Here is a 19,656-nt window from a genome sequence, read left to right as displayed (position 1 = left end):
AAATTATCTTAAACCTCCTATCATTCCTAAACAAGTCACTTTAAAAATTTCTTATTACATGATTCAAAATTATTATAATAGTAATGCACAATGTAAAAATTACACAAGTCAAATGTATTTGCATAGTCCCACATAAGATACACAAAGAAATACACTTTTAAGTGCAGTCTTAACATAGTTAATACTAAACAGTACCTAATGTTTATTTTCCAAAATGTGATGTTAAATATGAAGTGGAACTTCATATCTAGTGCCTGCTAATAATGCATAAAATTGATAAAAATATTTTGCATAGAACTGTAGCAAGAATTCCACTATTGTTGCATTTTTGTAAAATTAATATACAATTAACAATAATTGCCCAGTACATCAAGGGAGGAATCATTTATTTGCTTCCTCCATTGCTTTTTTGAGCGTCTTTTCAAATATTTTTTTGGAATCGCAAAATCCTTGCTTTGTTTTCCCAAATGAATTTGGACCAGCAGAGGTTGGTGTTTCTCTTCCAATATTTCTCATCCTCATCCTTGCTTCTGCTGGCATTTCTTCAGGTTCATCTTCTTCATCTGCATTGAATACAGAAGCTACTGTTGGCCTCTGGATTGGTGTTGCCTTTACAGTGGGTTTCTAAAATACAGTTCTCATAAGAACAAATATATATATGCTTCCGTCAATTTATACATTACTACTTACTGATGTAGAGCCTAGCTTTATCTGAATACCCTTCTTTTGTTCTGTTCCACTTTTCTTCCCAAATCCAAATGCCAGCTTCTGTTTCTTGGCATCACTTTGATTGTAATTACCAGCCTCACACCGGTCATCTGATCTAATCGGTGAACGATCCCTTCCTCTGTCATCTCCCCTGGAGTCCTCTGCTCTGTACACACTTGACCCTGACAACGTCAAACACTGGCAAAGTTCAGATCAAGTTAAACAACATTGTATCTTTTAACCGGAAATATCTAAGCGGCATGCTTAGCACAAGTTTCTTGTAATTCCGAATAAAATTTAAAAACAAATGAAATCAATAAATGATGATGAAGAAGAAACAAGTGTGTATGTAACATACATGTCCTAAAGTTATTTATAACAATACGATATACGATATATGTATATTTACTTGATAATCTTATTACATAAGGTTAACATTCAATCCGTTTTTATTATTGTGAAGCATCCTTTGGCACATGGTTGTAGGATGCGTGCACCCAAAAACGATACATGAAAAGTAAGAAATGAGATTTAGAAAATAAAAGTACGATTTGCACGTCTAGTTTTGTTCTAAAACTGCTTCGTAATAGATTTTCTAAATTACATATTTAGAATTTGGCGTTTCCATAATTAAAGATTGTGGGCTTGAAATCAATAACGAAAACAAATCAAGACTAGAACACTATCCATTTTCTGCAAGGTACGAAGTAAATGTTATTTTACCAAATGCGACTGATACGATTATAAATAAAATGAATAAAACCTTTTCTATATTCGTCCCCTGGATTCCTCTTCGACATTTTTCTGATTTTCTTTGGACGCAATGCGAAATCGAGCGAACTGAAGCACTTTAACGACAGTAACTGCAGTTTACTTCACACTAGTGTACCTAGCTTAGCGTAAATAGGGACATTTAAGGAAATATAGCAGCGGCTAGTAATTTTCTTATAACAGTTAGTACAGGTAGTACAAAAGAGAGAAAACAAAATTTATTTAATAAAATACATCCTTAATGATTACAGATACTAACGTTAATTAGAATTTGTAGTTTGGAAATTATCTTAAAAATATTCTTTTCATTTATTTAAATTTCCTTACCAAATCTCCTTTTCATTGGTAATGCCTGGCGCTTCGTACTATGTATTTGAATGTGCGTACAATACATATAAATAAAGTATTTTAATCTTTGTTAATGTTAGTTATTTTATTGCATACATTTTTATATACAGGGTGAGTCAGTTTAAACCTAAGGGTTTAAGCTGAAATATTTTCAATATTATTAATTATATCGGAAAATGTTTCAGGTAAAAGTTTAATGGATTCAAAGGGAGCGTGTTTTAATGTTAGTTTTTTTGTAGGTGGGCGCATGAAGGTCATGAGGAGGTTAACTTCGTTGAAATTTTTGTTAAATGAAATTATATATCCTTTAGTACATTAATCTATGCACTGGATCTTGTCTGTGTCTTACGTCTCTCCTTGTTTATCGTACGATAAGTTTTACAAGTTGAAATCGAAATATCTACTAAACCAGTAGTTTTTCGACACAAGTAGATCAATGTGTTACGTTTTGTTTGGCTCGTTTTGGTTGTGTTGCCGTTAATTTTTGAATTCAGATTAAATTGTAGTGTTGTCTGTCGTTTAATGCGATTGGCAATTAAACTCCACGTTTCGGCTAATCTGCTCCACGCAGGAGTACTGGCACGGGAGAGGATTAAAGTTGGTGAAAATAAATGTTCGCTTAATCCTATTATATTATTAGACAAATATTCTTCACAAAAAAAATGTTTATTCGTATTCTAATTGGATATTGACAGAATCGTCGTTGAAATTTCGAATACTCGAAGTTACAATCGTTCGCAATACGTTTTCACTCTTATTAATTACAAGATTTTAATTTGATAGATTTTCAATAATTTACAAATTGACAAATACAAACACGTCGATTAACAAGACTAACAAGAACTGGGAACTAATGAAACAAAGAACTAAAAGATAAAGAACTACAGGACTAAAGAACTTAAAAACTGAGAGCAAAACCAAGAGCTAAAGGAACTAAGAGCTGAAAAAACTAAAGAACTAAAGAATTAAAAGGCAAAGGAACTGAGAAATTAAGAGCTAAAGGAGTTGAGAATTAATCGCTATGAACAAAGAAATTACTTACCAAGAAATGGGGAACTGATCGCCAAGAACCAAGGAATTAATCACCCGGAACTGAGGAACTAATCACACAAAACTGAGGAATTAACTACTCTGAACTAAGGAGTCATTTCTCTTTCTTCTATGTCGCTACGCTTATTTATATTTAGGTCTACCGTGGAGGGGTCGTCATGTGACGGGTTATTCCGTGGGGGTTGTGAGGCTCGAATTTGATTTCTATATAAATTGTTAAAATTTATTTAAATTTCAAATTGGAACGCTCACTCGCGCTATTGGTAGTTTTAGTCTACGTTACGGCGCGTGCGCAGCGCGGGACGTGACAAATGATTTTTATAGAGAATCTCAAGCTGTATTAGTGTATTACAAAATATAATTCCATTTAAAAAAATGTCATCAAACCCATTTAAAAAAATTAAGTTGACCTACACATTACCTTTACGTATCCATCTATAAGAAAACTAATAACATCATTTATAATATACAATACAGCCGATATCTTGATTTAAACTGTTAGTTGATTCACTCTGTATATTGATTCCTTTTATGAATAATTGACAAAAATTGTTTAATATATTGTTATTATATTTCTTATATCCACATATTTCTTTTTATGAATATTTAAAATAATAAAATTATTGCCATAATTACACATTGAAAATTTGTCACAAAGTTGTCGGAAATATATAGTGGCAACTGTAACGTTTATTTACAGATTCTAATGTAAAATTATAAAATTAATTATTTTGAGATAATAAACACTGTTAATTTATTAACTGATTTATTAATCTATTAGTTAAATCATTGAAAGTATAATAGAAAAAATAAATAAAGTATACAAAGTGATCGTAATCTTATTTTCCTCGTGGATATTGATATAAAACTGTGAGTATGAGATCAGTTGTTGAAAAGCCACGAAAGCAAATGTATTTCTTTAGAAAAATTAACTCAAACCACAGATAGCGATTCTGAAGTACATCTATAATTTTCAAAAATAGAACAAAGCCAAGTCGTCACCAAAGCCGAAAGAAACATTAAAAGAAGGAAACGTTTTCCGTATGCTTCCAGTTGAATTTTTAGTTTATTTGCTTATTTAGTAAAAGAAAGTTCTCATTATTTATTAGTGCGAAAATTCTAAATCGCCTTTTTGTTCGAAGATGTTACTAAACCGAATTGGATTCTTACTGGTGAGATCATTATAATTTTTTTGAAACGTTCTTCCGAAGGAAATATCTTCAATCTAATAGTATTAATCTGATCTTCTACCATGATATTCATAATAATTACCAAATATCGAAACTATAAAGCGAACAAAGAATCTCGCTCAATAAATTAAGTACATATTTACAAAATTCGTAGATAAGATTAGACGTCAGAATTTATCATTTCAGTTTATTTAAAACTCTTCCGAACCGCTATAATATCTTCGGTTCTTCGATAATTTCCTTATCAGATACAGAAAATCATAGGAACGATTAAACGATGATATTCATATTCTGAATATCATCGCGTCGTTAATGTACACGATAATGTAGAATCGTCTCTTTTTATTTAACTGCTATTTTGTGGAAATTATAATTACTTAAAACCTTTTACAGCTTATACTTCCTCTCTCAATGACCTCTCCTACATACGAGACGACACAAAGTGACAATCCGCAACGTAATATACTTAAACTACATATTCGAAATAAATATCTTTCCCGAAAGCATTTTTTAACGAAGCTATGTTTCAGTGTACAAACCGACTCCGATTTGCAAGGATAAAACCTATTGCGAAAATACATTGTATTATCCAACCGATATAGTGTCGAGGGAATTAAGAAAGAATCCCCATCTTCGAGATTATGCTACCGTGGATAATGTTCGTAAATTTCACGATCGGATTCATTGTCTTAGTAATTGGATATTATGACACGGGATACATGCAATTCTTCGACTTTTTTCGTCTTTTCATATTACCATCGAATAATCGTATCTGGTAGTGGTTAATAAACTACTATTCATTTCAGCTTATTAGCATAGAAATTGCACTTGGTTACATATATGCATGTACACGTATGTATTACAAGGTGTACGTTATCTTCATCGCACACTGTTACCGAATCTGTCTTACGTAATTATTTCTTTAGCGATGCATCGAATGTTCCTATTCTAGAACTGTCTTTGGTTTGCTGTAAGGCACTCTTGTTCCTTAAAATTACCTTGAACTATTTCACTGACTACTATTTGCATTTCACGCTTTGCACATTGCCCCCTTTGCTCGTTTCTTCTCCAATTCTATCTTTTTCTATCCTTTTTGGCCATTCGACAATTTCCGCTTTCCCTTCCGTGTTTCTTCCACGCCCAGACTTTTTGTGCCAATTTTTCTGCAAACCTTCCAGTTTTTAAATGTCCCTTCACTGCTATAATAAATGATAGTTTTCCCCTTCACGCACCCAAAATCTACATGCTTTCTCCAAGCTGCCACACCTTGTTCCGTACTATCGAATAATAAAATGCTCTATAGTAATGTTCAAAAAGAACCTCATTTCCGATAAACTTCGCACATTACAAGCAATTCACACTATGCCTCGACTCAGCGTGCTGGCAGTTTAGTTTTAGCTAATTACGATAATGGTACATTTTTTAATTGGTATTCACACGCTTTCATATGTAGCCTTTTTTTTTTTTTTTTTTGTTTAACAGGTAGATTCGTTACCAGGATACGAGAATGAACTGGAGGACAAACCACTTTGCTTGTCTACGGTAAATTAACGACTTGATCGATATTTCAATAATGTAATGTTATTGATATAATTATGTTGAAATCAAGATTTTCTTGGTTACCGTAGGAGCAACTTGTATTTCCTAAATTAGGAGTAACGAAAAATTTGGAATGGAAGTATATCGTAAACCATGAAGACTTGGTGCAAGCTGTACGCATCGAGACATGCCTGTAAGTATCATTTTATGTCAGTTTCTGTTCTGTTCGGTTTACGATAAGTACGAAGATAACAAAATTTATTCTGAAATTTCAATTTAATTTAATAATAGGGAGGAGAGCCAACCATGCAAAGTGATCGATGGTTTCGCCGAAGGATACTATACAAAGTGCAAACAGAAGTTCATATATCGCCAACTCTTGTCATTGACGGACAATAGCACGATAACCAACGATTACTTTGCATTCCCAGTAAATTGTTGCTGTCACGTCGAATTCAAAGTTGACAAATTTTTACATTCATTTAATTCTCATAGGAGATTAAAATGATGAGGGCAAATGGATGCCACGTTAAACGTGATATCAAGTATGAATATTATGGATATACATCCTATACTTATATTGCATTCTCTTATTACAAAACACGTGTAATGTACTTTAATAAACGAAACACGATGCATTAATAGCCAGTGCGATCACTTATAGTAAATACTCGTCTTACTCGATTCAATAAAATTGCCTTTATGCGACCTGTATGGCTACGTTAAGTCATATTTATTTTATTTTGCCTTTTTCTAACATCACGAGACATTAGAATCTCAAGAGCGTATCGATCAAAGTGCAAAAATATTTTATCAATCGTTTACGAGATGCGGAGCTCCACTTATCAACACAGATTGCATAGCAACATGTTTAGCTTTCTACATTGACAGATGCAACTATTTTTTATTTTATTCTACTTTCTGTCTGGTTAATGCTCATATTCGGCACACATTATAATTTCACTGGAACCTCTATTTTTATCATTAGCGAACATTCTAGTCTAACGCTTCACCTTTCACGAGCCTTTTTTATTCTTCTTCGTCTCGCCTCATATTTATACCGCCGCATCAACGTACAACGATTTCTCTCACTTCAGGATAGATCGTTTCCTCTCGTGACATTATCTCGCGGTGCTTCTATCTAATTGTCTCATACCATGTACTTACGTAAAGAGACACGACCATTTTAATTTGTACGTGGCTGTAGATATATAAAAGTCGATTCGTTCGTCATAATTGTTAATAATAATTCAAAGTAACCGAGCCGTGCGTAAACGTGACACAGAAAATATAGGTATCACGGTAGGATAATTATTGGTGAAATTAATTCAGAAAATAAAGAAATTCACGAGAACGTATTACGCGCAACAAATTGTGTCGATCGATATAATCATGAGAATTACCTTGCCATGAATTAGATGACTTTCGTGTTTCGACTGCGTAAGAATAACCATTCATCGTGAATACCTATACGTGTAACCGGATACAAATAATGGTAGAATTCCGCCGATTTGCTTTGCTTTCTATTCGGCATATTCAGTTCGGAGTTCAACTCGGTGCATTAGACTAGAAATCGATAATTCTTTATACCATATCATATAAATTTCTTCTATGCATAGATATTTATTATTACAATTATCTGTATAGCTATTACGTAGTTGAAAATTCCCTTTTAATTTTATCGTTTGGAGATTTCTATATATCCTGCTACGTCGCGTAGTATTAAATGTCATTAAAATATAAATCATTTTCTATTCTTTTCTATTCTTCATCGTCGAGTTTCCCATCGAATGCGTATCAACGTAAGCTTAACGAGGTTCTAGTTACGTCATTGCTTAAGTAGCCGATTATGTTGTTCACGTAGAGCGAAGCAGGAACAGGGAAAATATGAAAACCAATGAGCGGCCCGATGAAAATCGCGCTATTCATTATTCCGAGGGATGTACCTGCATTTCACTGAAATCGCTTTCATTAGCGTGCTTCGACTGGCGAACTTGAATAGGAAAAGGAACGCGCGTTCGCTTCTTCCTCTCCTTCAAGGTTCCCCGTTACGCTTCCCGAATCGTATTTCAGCATAATACAGCGTGCATGATAGGCTATGAATTTTGGACGCATCGTCTCTCGTCTGGGTGCAACGGAAGAAAGTAAACCATTGACACGATTGGCAAATTTCCAAAGTGCACGGCAAACTCGCAGAAGACACAGGATGACGACGAGGCGCAGACACGACGAATAGCTTTAAATAGAATAATCCTATTCGATGGAAACTCTATAGAATAATTGATAATTAGCAGTATCTGTAGCAGTTCTAATTCTAATTCTCAGTTTCTAAATAAAGCCGAACAACATCTTAATTTTGGAAAGATAATCATTTTATAAGACGAAGCTTCGTATTTACCCTTTGCTATGCAATATATTTAGAACTGAATTTACATAAATACTGATATTATACTTGTTACCGCTGCTATTAACGCAAATCATAGAGATAATGGAAATAGTTGCAGCATTAACGAGAACAATGGAAGCAAGAATTTAATGGAAAATTGATGTCTGAGGATTAGAAAATTTCACCAGATACGGATCTGCGGATCTCGATGAATCGGCTTAACCTTCTTACAAACGAAAGGAAAAGAGATTCGCTTCCAAATTTTGGAAAAAGGAAAAACATTCTCGTGGTGGGCAACGCTCTCCTGTAAAAGCTAACAAGGTGGGAGTCGGTATAAAGAGAGGAAATACTCGATGGCGATGGCCAGTGAGTTCAGTGAGAGTGCCGTGATCCTTTTACCGATCTACCGTGAAAGTCAACGATGAAGGTACGCGTCTCAAGATCATTGTGCACCGAATTTCTTTCGGTTCATATGTGAAGTGCTCATTTTCCTATCGAAATCTTACTCTTGTCTTTCTTGTTCGAACCGATTAACTGGCCCGTACCGACCTTGTCGAGAAGAAGACCTCAGAAATCCTGAAATAGAATTTACATTTGTGCGAATTAATTATACTTATCAATTTCAAAATTCACCACGGGCAAATTCCATTTATTCGAATTCTACTTTAGCAAAGAAATCTTAATCAATGCCTGAATTAAATATGTTCTCCTGCCGATTGAATCCGATTATCTGGACGTTGAACTTCTATCATTACGTGAACGAAAAGTCGTTTAAAGAAGGACTAGTTATACTTATGAATACTGTTTATGCTCCAATGAGTCCGGGACTCCGAACCCAATGGACTTGCATTGTTCTTAAAATTTCCTCTTGATAAGATCGATGTTACTCCAGTCTGAAATTCCATTTATAAGATCGTTCTATAAGGCGATCTCTTTGCGGTTTCGCTTCCTGTGGCGCGGTCGAGGGTCGAGGCATTGCGATTAAAATCCATGTGAAAGTAAAGGATATTTGTTCCTATTCACGGATACGTTCTTCCCGAGATGCACACACGGCAACGTAGAAAATTGCATTTTGTTCCCGCGCGTTCGATCTCGCGATGTTTAGAAGGTAAAAGTGTGAAGAAACGCGACGATCATTGTCATTAACAAGCGGTCGCTTACCCGTGAGAAATCGCGTTTATTCGTTTGATAACTAAAACTATCTCTCTCAACACAATACGAAATATCCTCTTGCGTTTTTCTTCGTATTATCCTTTCTGCGAAATTGTTCCGTTCGATTTTTCGTACATACGATTTTTCCGCCTCAAATTTTCCATTCCATAAACGACACTTCACGAACTTTCTTTCAACGAAGAAAACGTTTCTCGCTGTTCAACAAACGAACATAAAAAAGTCCTTAAGCGTTCAGTTTGAAAATAAAAATAACAAAAATATGAAAGTTATGGCGGATCCCATGCGATACGAGTGGGTCCATCGCCACAGTGCGAAGAAAGTTAAAATCGATGACGAAAGATCGTGGCGAAGTATTCCTTTCTATCGATATAACAGGTATAACAGGAAATGATTTTCGCGATATGCAGATTCTTCGACCGGACAGGTACCTTTCTTTCCAAGGAATCGGATCTTGGTGCCCAGGGTGACGTTTTTATGATACGCCGGCTCGCTAGACGCTTTTTAGAAATCGTGTCGAGAGTAATGCAACCTGGAGCGTATGGTAACTAGGTCAAACGTTGGCACCACCGAGTGCAAGGACAAGGACACCTTGATCACTTTCGTCCGGCTGAGATAATTCACATTCCCCTCGAGTGGTTAGGCCAAAAATACGGAAATAAGTTTCACGGTGTTTCTCCGGATTTATCACTTCGGTACGAGTCGTTACAGAATTGTAAAAAAATCTATTTCCATTGGATTCGTGGCTCGATTGAAATGTTTAAAACACCGGTTCTTCTTAATGGGCTAAAGAATTTATTTCGGAGGAAAACGTGAGTTTGAAACGCGAGTCGATGTTTCTACGACTTTTAGCGAAACTTGCAACGTTATTTGTCGAAGAAAAGGATGGTGCAGTCGAACGTAGACGAGAATGATTCTGCAAACTGGAATTTTTATTTTCAAGTAGCAGTCGAGCATTTGTTTATTCGATTTTCGCAAGCGAATGAGGAATGTAGATCGCTGGAGATTTCTACTGAATCTCTGCAACGAGCGCGAGTTCGTTTTGCTTGCAATTTATGATCGTACGGGACTATTTATCTTATTTTATTCGAAATATAAGAGAGAAAAATTCTTGAAAAATCTTTAGGCCATTTTCTAAAAAATCAGAGCATGGGCTATTAAGAAAACAATTACTGTGAAACTTGGTAAAAATTCGAGAGGCGCGAAGCTCGATTGGAACTTTTAGATTGAAACTTCTGGAATAGACAGACGATCGAAGATCGACTTTCGATCTGTATCGAGGTTTTTCATGCATTTGATTGACAACACTCGTCGTCAATTTCTTAGTTTCTTTTTCTCTCGATACAGTTTGCGAAACCAGTAATTCCGTCAAGATCGTTGATCGTCGCTGCAATCACATACATATACATATGTCTAAGACACGCGTCTTCGTATGACTTTCACCAAGAGCCGCTCTACTTGTCGCATTCACGTTCCAATGCTACATGTTTCACTGATTTATAAACTTACTAACATGTTACGCTGCGATGCCCTGTTAGGCATTGCATATACCATTGATCCAATATACCGTCGAAATATCTTCGAACAAGTACAGCAAGTGCAATCCTAAATACCCTTCGTGCGTTCTAATTGTCTTTTAACTCATTCGAAACTTGTTTCCTAAATACGGTAGTGCGCAAATGCTTATGGCAATGTATCGGCATAAACGATCGACTCGAATGGCCATCGGCTTCGAATGAGTTAAAAACGATAAAACAATATCGATAATCACGTTCCAATGAATTTCAGTTACTGTGGCTGTTCGCTCTCGGCTGTTCGATCGTCGTCGTTCTATCGGAAAGCACAGCCTCGAACGAAAAAGCGTTGCGAGCACGTGCATCAGCGCAGCTCGAGCGATTAGCCCCCTATCGAAGAACATCGACAGACCAAGGGACAATGGACGAACAGTGGCAGATGCTGGAAAATGCGGCCAACGATCCGGCAATTAACAAACTCAGCGACCAACAAATCTTGGAGATCTATCGACTTCTTCCAGAAAATCTACAGAGAGACGTGATAGATCGTGTTGGCGGGAATCGAGCTATGATCGAGATGCTGGCAAACCAGAAATACGTGGCGTTCATGCAAGATAGGATAAAGCGATCAGGATCAAAACGCGAGATATACGATCGTGATGGATACGAATCGCCACCAGACGGATACACGCACGAGTACACAGGATACGGGCATAATACATACGGAGAGCACGACGAAGGAAATTCAGAATCGTCTGGATCTGATTCTGGATCGATTCTAAAAGGATCTGGCAGCCTGATCGGTGGCATAGCCAAAGGTATAATCAGTGGCCTCGTGAGCGCGTCCAGCAGCGCTTCGAAAGGATCTTCCTCGATCTCGGCGCAGAGTTCCCAGACGAGTGCCCAGTCGAGTTCGTCGTCGAGCGACGATAAACCAAAGCCGAAACCAGAATATGGACAAGTTTACTCGGTAACTATATAGACATTGGCAAGTTAAAATTAAAACGAGCGGGTTCGATTGAGATACGCGATCGCGATTAATTTTCTATGAGATGGATCGGTGTCGATTGCCACACATTGGCGGGCAATGAAAATGAAGTTTTCAGTTCTATATCGGAGGAAATGCTTCGTTCGTGAAAAATTCCAAACGAATTACACGCTGGCGGAAGTTGATGTATGCGCATAACGGAACGAGCGGATATCAGCAATGCTGGTATTTGGAAACGAGATTATGAAGGCCTTCGTTGCCTTTATAGCGAATTTTACGTAATTAGCTTCAGGTGAAAGTGAATTCATCTGCGTAGAAAGTTCGTTTGTGTTTCGATATGACAACGGTTTGATTCGACGAAAAAAAGAAGGAAAGAAATTCCGAAATCTATGGAGCTTTCTTTAAACGAACCCGTGAGCTATGATCGAACGCTCAGTCGTTTTTTGGCGAAAACGAAGTAGAATAGAATGACAGATGTAGAAACATTAGTACAAACGATTATATCGGTACATTAGCTGCACGAAAAAGGAATCATTATGTGGGTCGTTCAGGTTGCAATTAAGGAGGGAAATCTTTAGCTGGCTCTTGTCTTAGCACGCCCCTTAGCTAATCGTAGAAAATATTTCACGCTGAAAGAATTTCACGATGGAAATAGGAAACGTGTCAATTACGAATCGTTGTCGAATGAAATTCTTCCAAGTGTATAATGGATATCGTGAAACTTTCATTCTTTTTATACGATCTACAAAAGTTTGTTACAAACGAGCGCAACACCGTTTCACAATTAGTCGATTCGCGAGTACCAAGCCGCATAGAAATTTGCAATTTCCATCGTGAAATTACGATGTTCGTGTAATCGACGTTGAGTGAAACAGGTCGACCGTAACATGTCATCGCCGATCGTTCGAACCTGTCGTGATTGAGTTTGATTTGCAACATAGAAGCAACGATTAAAGAAATCGTCCGAATCTCCAAAGAACGTCGAATTGTAATTTGAAAATGTTGCAGCGCGCATTTTTTATATATTAAATAGAACATGGAACAAGGAACACCGGTTGTGTGAAAAATGTGACACAGATAGTTCGCGTTAGTTATAGTTCTTATATTAATATTAATATAGAGGCATTCTTATAATAATCCCAGCTGTATCGTGCAATATATAATACTGAATAAAGTACAGATTAATTTGCGCAACACGTGCCTTGTTAATGGAATTTTTCTATGATAGTACAACGATAAGGCGTTCGACATGTGGGACTTCAAAAAGGCGATCATTACCACGTTAATGCAAGCCGTAAAAGCCGTAAGTGGCGGTGTGATTGCTTTGAAAGGTCAGCTACTGAAAGGGGGCGCTTACCTTGTCGCGGCCAAGAGCAAAATTATCACTAAAACCGGGGATGCTATCACGACCTTGGGTCGTAATATCGTCAAGAGCGCCGTGCATCCTCCTCAGCCTCATCCCGCATACTTGTACGATCATCCTCCGGAAGGTGGTGAGTGTTTCTCTAATTTCAACTCTCATCGCTTAACGCGTAACATTCTCGTGTTGGTAACTTGATGATCAATAACACACAGATAACGAATAATTTTCTGTCTGTCCCTGACTTACGATATACAGTTTAGTTATATTCAAAATGCCCTAACTGTCAATTTTCATACAATTTTTACAATTGCAAGAAGTTCAAGCGCTCCGGTCACCAATGACCAACGTGACAGTCAAAGTGTTAAACTTGCTCTTTTTTCTATATAGAGGGTGGTTGGTAACTGGTGGTACGCGGAAAGGGGGTGATTCTACGTGAAAAAAGAAGTCGAAAATATAGAGTAAAAATTTTTCTTAATTTTTCCATCCAGACAACGATCTACAGTGAGATCCGTTATAACGAGACGCGATAAAGTGTGAAAATTCAAAGTCGATTTTCTCGAAAACAAAGCCTCGAACGAAAAATTTTTATTCTATATTTCTATATTCTACATTTTCGTAGAATCACCCCCTTTCCGCTTGTACCACCAGTTACCAACCACCCTGTATATCTAGCATATATAATTTACGGAGCAGTTCGCTGTCACAAGTCGTGAAATTACTTTCATTTGATATACACGTCAGCTTAAGGATAATTGGAAATTAAAAGTGGAATGAAACGGAACAGGTCACGAAGAAAGTTACGACGGACCACCGCCCAGTATCGAGGAATATGGCGAACCTCATGACGAGTATCAGGAAAACGGAAATTATGACTCATCCTCGGATGGTAAGGTTTCTCGATGTGAATAACGATCATTGAAACACGTTATTAACACCGCAGCATCGATACTAATACGCTAATAACCTCTTACTTTTCTAAAGTTCCATTTGCAAAGGCATTGCATTTGATCGTAATGCAATTTGCGATTCCACATAGCAACGTTAACTCGTTAACTCGAAATATTCGCTTATATTCTTGATTCGAACGTATGATGCGCTCCATGTATATACACACGTACGTTATATATGTAAGGGTGTTCCTGTATGCTTGTAAAAAGAATTCGGTGAGAGGCGTAGAATCTCTGGAGAACACTGTTACGCGTTTTGGAATAAAGAAAGTAAGAGCGATCTTCGCTTTCAAATGAGATCCTAATCTGCGGAACTTTCCTCCGTGTACGAGCACGAGGAAAGCGAAGAAGAGAGATGGGCTGCGGAAGAATTCCCGTAGTGGTATGTTGAATTCCGCAGCCGTTCGTTATACAGGGTGTTCACAATTTCAATTTTATCGATTCGATTCGACACTTGCTCGTTTTTGCTCCGTCCTTTTTTTTTTTTTTTTTTGACAAAATCTCGACAAAGAAACGAAGAAGTTTTCCGTTTCAAAATTATTATACGCGAATAAGCAAATAAATAAACGAAAGAACGAAAGTATTTTTGCTTCCTCTTTGCTAGTTTATCGATACGCGAAAGCTTGACATTTAAATCGGGAACACCCTGTACATACTCGGCGCTTTAAACACAGGTCCCACCACTGTGAATTCTTCCTCAATCGTAACGCGCTTCTTTACTACGTGTCACGTTTCTACGACTACGGTCTCTTTGAGACACCCGTAATAATTCGTCCTTTTTTTTTTTTTTTTTTTGACAAAATCTCGACAAAGAAACGAAGAAGTTTTCCGTTTCAAAATTATTATACGCGAATAAGCAAATAAATAAACGAAAGAACGAAAGTATTTTTGCTTCCTCTTTGCTAGTTTATCGATACGCGAAAGCTTGACATTTAAATCGGGAACACCCTGTACATACTCGGCGCTTTAAACACAGGTCCCACCACTGTGAATTCTTCCTCAATCGTAACGCGCTTCTTTACTACGTGTCACGTTTCTACGACTACGGTCTCTTTGAGACACCCGTAATAATTAGCCTCTTCCGTGAGAACGATTCTTTCTTCGGTGATCTTCAAAATTCCAAGTTAATCTACTTTCGCTCTGAACCTTTCGATATACCACACCGTTAACACGACTTTCTCCCAACAAGATCATCGATCCTTTCGATAGGATGCTTGTGCGAAACAGGTTTGCCAGTTTGTATTTAAACAAGTTGTATTAATCCTGGAATATTATAATAGGGTACTGTATTCTCACCGGTTTCTGTTTCATCCATTTCTAAACGGTACTAGCTCTTTGTAATTTACGCTTTCTAGTCATTTTCTAGCATGGGAAGACCAAAACTATCTGGCATATCTGGACTTTATTTCAAGTGTCATGAAGTCATGCGAGCAAAATTATGCTTTTCATGGTTAGGCTGTTCTACCGTGTGTGTGTGTGTGTGTGTATGTAACTAGCAGGATTGTATGTAGGTGTAACGTCGCAGGACTAATCGAGATTTGCGAATTTATTCGTTGACTGACGATTTAATACGTCGATAGAATGATTTACACAAAGTGATCGAGCTTATAAATCGATAAAGTTGTACAGAAAGTGTGCCTACTAATACACTTGTACATACGATCGGCTACATGGTAACAACTAAACGGATTAACTTTTCGTTTCATGAATTTCGATTAAAAGAAAACGAACGTTTATCGATAAAGGAAAAGGTACTTGTTAACGCTTAAAAGTAGCGATTATTAATACAATGGAACGTGGTTGAGCGTATCTAATATTCGACGGTTTGTCGATAAGAATCTAACGAATTTATCATAACTTCATGAAACGAAGGATTATCGTTCAGACAAGACTGACAGACGTTACATTTACAGTTGCCCAGGCGGGCCTTCTAATCGTGAAACCAACGAAACCGGACGATTACGGTTACGATCACCACACAGTGAACGTGGACGCCGAAAAACCTGCGGTAGCACACTCGGAAGACAATTACTACGGCCCACCACCGGAACTGCCCCACGAAGACATCGAAAACACCGTGTTAGGAAATGCAAACAGCTATCAAAATTTTAATCAACACGATCACAACGTGAATTCAAATTCAGTACCGCCGTTGTCCGGCTACGATCACGTTAAAGGACTCGACTACGCTTCTCTTGCTTCTGGTCCGCTGTCTATTCAACAGAGCGTCGAATATCCACCGATACACATTCAATACTCTCTTCCAGATAAAGGCAACTTGCAGATTTTAAACGGAGGTACGAACAACGGCAACGATCTGTCCGTGTACTCGAGCTTGTCGATCGACACAGACCCACAGAAAATAGAGTCGATTAAAATATCCGCGGAGTTGCCCAAGTTGCAGCCGCATACGAACTTGCAGAATTTGCCATTGCTGCCGTACTCTTATCCGCTGCAAGGACCATTGAAGATACCACTGTGGAATCCGCATGTCTCGTCGCCGTATTGGCAAAATCAGGGATTGCTTCAGCCGTACGCTAATTTCAATCTTCATGGCTTGTATCGAAGAAGAAGCAGCTCGCAGAGGAGAAGATCCGTCAGCGAGATCGCGCAACGTATGAGACTGCAACGAGGCTAGAGCCGAAGAATAGTCGCAGGTAATTGGAATCGCGTTATACCTCGTGAATATCTTCCATCGTGTGTTTACTGGGCACGCGAAGTTTCACGCGAAGCCATCTCACCAGGATCTGACGTTGCTGAGATTGTTCGTGCCGGGTCGCAGCAGCTGACGAGAGACCGGAGTCTGCGAGTTCTCAGTCGTTCGATCGTAGGCGTGGTGATTTTTCTAATTTTCTTTCGCGACTTATCGAGACTTCGCCACGTCTTCTGTGTCCTGTTTAATTCCTGATATATCTAAGAACATACACCAGGCAAAGATTCGATTATTGTCATGAATAGCAGCTGTAAGTATAGTAGCTAATTGGACGCGAGCTACGTATATCTTGCGTCACCTATAGTCTACCTTATCGTCCATATTCTACTCCGCATTTCGTTACTCGGACCTACGCAAGCTCAGCGTGATACGATACTCAGCATCCAGAGAACCTGGCTCTTGTGTCATCCTGAATAGTTCTATCGCTTTTTCTCCAGTTCGCCTTCTACAGTCAGATGCACACTATTTTTATATTTTATAATTTGCAAATATAATTATAATTCCCTTCCGATACTTTCTGTTACAGTGGTCTACTCCTATTCGTACTACCCGGTCGTCGATGGATTCGAAAGATATCACAGATGCTAAAGAAGCCAGGCATTCGCGTTGGGATTGAAAACTATAGCGAGTGCAAGGAAATTCGGTGTACGTAATATCGCCGAGGGAAATTCGTAAAATTGTTCCCGAAGGACCGATCCAGGAAGGAGGAATGTTAGCTAGAGACAATTTACCTACATACGAATATGTATGCGTACGTGTGTTGGCGCGTGTGTGAGCGTGTTCGTCTGAGTTTCGGCTTTCGCCTCGTTATCGTCGTAAAAGAAAACCTAGAAATTTCATGGATTCGATCGAAGTTATTCGAAGACGAATCCTCACGGAATCATCGTAGAAAAAAGAAAGCTGTCCGACATGCAAATGAGGGAACGGCGAACGTGGGACAATTATGGACAACAGTCGAGCTAACGTACTTTGTAGTTGATTTTATCTTGTGATACGCGTTGAATCGGCAATGAGCCGTACGATGTTCGCTCTTTTCGCATGATCGCCGTGATAAATACGACTGTTGCATCTGGTTTTCGTCGATTGCCGATCGTTAAGAAGGCGAGCGTGCTGTATGAAAGTTTATAACGATTCATTATGCGTATAAATGCAAATGTAGCTCGGGTAACGCTGATGCCGATTTTCATGCAGCGAAGGAGGCCATAATAATACGATTAACTACTTTATTCTCCCTTCCTTTTCTCCTAACACTCGTTAGAATTAGTAGTTATAGGCATCGTAGTATTTTTATTACGCTCTCTACGACTTGGCCTTGTTTTAATTAGTCTTTTATGGTGTATATACAGTTTCGCAAGTGAACCATCGAGTTTGAATAAATATTTGTTGTTATTGTTATCCTTTGATTTTTATTATTCGCTTATTGTTATCGTTGGTAATTTAATAAACTAATTTTATCTCAATTCCCTCTTCTTCAATTTCATTCGTAATATTTGTTTATTAAAAGAAACATTATTCTTATGATTAATCGATACGTACCGATACTGTGTTGGAAGGTGCGTTACTTTATTCTCACATTATCACGTGCAAACGAATACGAGGAGCAACGAACGACAATCAGGAAATAAAACGTCTGAACCAACATCCAGCCTCGATCTCCTTTCATCAATGCTTCCTATCGAGTGCAATGAACCTTCAATCCTGAATAACACCAGTTCTTTCCAAATACATTGCTGAAAGATATCGAACGGCTGAAACATCGCTATAAAACGTCAATGCCTGTTACGCTTTTATTCCGATCGCTCGCTCAACCGACAAAACACTCGAAATTGCCTAACATATTTTTTCATTATCGATAAATCACATCGAGGAACGAGATATCTTCGCATTATGTTTCTATGATTTCAAAAATAAATACAGAGAAGAAAACGAAAAAAGAAAAAGAGAAACGATCACGTGGAACAGAACCGAAGTATTAAAAAAAAAAAAATATCGAAATGCCACAAGTTCGAAGATTTATGATTTTTACGGAAAGATCCGTTGCAGCGACTTCGTCGTTGTTACGCGACCAAAGAAATGGCACGAAAATGCCCAAAGCAATGCAAAAGTTTCCAGTTGGTCGTGAAAATGATTGAATGGCACGGTCGCATAATTTTAGTCATAAACTCACGTAGCACCGATGAATATAGTGGGTCACTGGATCACACACGTTGGTCCGCGCGTATCCACGCACACAGCTGTATCCTCACGAGGGAATCCAGTAGCAGGATATGGAGAGAAACGGCGTTTAACCGGTCTTCGATCACTCTGCCCATCTGCCGACTCGCAAAGGGCCCCTGGTACACTCGTAAATCGACTTTCCTGCCATCGAATTCTCCTTCCATCCATCGTAGTGCATTTAATAAAATACAATCTGCCATTGAAACGTTCCATCTCGTTCTCTGTGTAAACGTTTAAACACATACCTGACAAATGATCGAAACGAACGATGCAATTCCAGCTATCTGTAGGAATGTCAATGTTTAACAAACTATTGTTGGAAATTGATCGGCGTGCAATTGAACGGAGACGAAGATCCTCCGTTCGGTATGCTCATTTTCTTCTTTTTTTCTTTTCTAAAAGCGGCTCCAACGAAGTACCGTTTCGGAGAGACGTTGACGTTGAGCGTATCGCTTTAGTTTAGTAGGAAGAAACACGGGAGAAAGGAACGTAAGATGAAAGAGAGCGAGAAATCTATCGAAAATGTCAGAGTTTCAGAGAAGAACAGGTGGCTGAAGCATGAATTATTTAATTCGGGAAAGTTTTGCAGAATCGAAGCGTACGGTCTACGAAGATCTAGAAACGAGCAAAGTCGAAGAACGGTTAAGTAAAACACGAGCAATACAGGAAATAATTTCCATTAGAAAATTCAAAAGGATTAAAATGTAAAATATTCGCGATGTTTTCGTTACTTTAACACGATCGTAGACTCG

At 37.9% G+C, this 19,656-nt stretch overlaps 3 protein-coding genes across 5 annotated transcripts; 2 read left to right on the top strand and 1 right to left on the bottom strand.

Annotated features, from left to right (window-relative positions):
- Nucleotides 1–93: 93 nt before the first annotated feature.
- On the bottom strand, nucleotides 94–1,617 carry LOC100745140 (PEST proteolytic signal-containing nuclear protein). The gene is made up of 3 exons (XM_003490139.4): nucleotides 1,472–1,617; nucleotides 691–890; nucleotides 94–624 (listed from the first exon to the last, which is right to left on the bottom strand). The coding sequence occupies exons 1-3, from the start codon at nucleotides 1,506–1,508 to the stop codon at nucleotides 382–384; spliced, it is 480 nt and encodes a 159-aa protein (XP_003490187.1). The 5' UTR covers nucleotides 1,509–1,617; the 3' UTR covers nucleotides 94–381.
- Nucleotides 1,618–3,625: 2,008 nt separating this feature from the next.
- On the top strand, nucleotides 3,626–6,326 carry LOC100745743 (protein spaetzle). Of its 2 annotated transcripts, none has more exons than XM_012386596.3 (6): nucleotides 3,626–3,747; nucleotides 4,461–4,551; nucleotides 4,598–4,725; nucleotides 5,550–5,609; nucleotides 5,696–5,799; nucleotides 5,898–6,326. In XM_012386596.3, exons 2-6 carry the CDS (start codon nucleotides 4,479–4,481, stop codon nucleotides 6,112–6,114), a joined length of 582 nt encoding a protein of 193 aa, XP_012242019.1. In that variant the 5' UTR covers nucleotides 3,626–3,747; nucleotides 4,461–4,478; the 3' UTR covers nucleotides 6,115–6,326. The 2 variants fall into 2 exon arrangements, with proteins under 2 accessions (XP_012242019.1, XP_033177071.1); XM_033321180.1 differs by lacking the exon at nucleotides 3,626–3,747 and adding an exon at nucleotides 3,750–4,049.
- A 1,966-nt stretch (nucleotides 6,327–8,292) lies between these two features.
- On the top strand, nucleotides 8,293–18,082 carry LOC100745620. 2 transcript variants are annotated; one of them, XM_024368195.2, is made up of 6 exons: nucleotides 8,293–8,419; nucleotides 10,951–11,646; nucleotides 12,893–13,157; nucleotides 13,812–13,913; nucleotides 15,888–16,631; nucleotides 17,214–18,082. In XM_024368195.2, exons 1-5 carry the CDS (start codon nucleotides 8,414–8,416, stop codon nucleotides 16,610–16,612), a joined length of 1,794 nt encoding a protein of 597 aa, XP_024223963.1. In that variant the 5' UTR covers nucleotides 8,293–8,413; the 3' UTR covers nucleotides 16,613–16,631; nucleotides 17,214–18,082. The 2 variants fall into 2 exon arrangements, with proteins under 2 accessions (XP_024223963.1, XP_024223964.1); XM_024368196.2 differs by having other exon boundaries at nucleotides 8,298–8,419; nucleotides 16,242–16,631.
- The last annotated feature ends 1,574 nt before the right edge of the window (nucleotides 18,083–19,656 follow it).

The sequence above is a fragment of the Bombus impatiens genome, unplaced genomic scaffold, assembly GCF_000188095.3.
Source record: "Bombus impatiens unplaced genomic scaffold, BIMP_2.2 scf_0403, whole genome shotgun sequence".
Lineage (NCBI taxonomy): Eukaryota > Metazoa > Arthropoda > Insecta > Hymenoptera > Apidae > Bombus > Bombus impatiens.
Note: the sequence above shows the minus strand (reverse complement) of the source record. Positions and strands in the feature narration are given on the sequence as shown.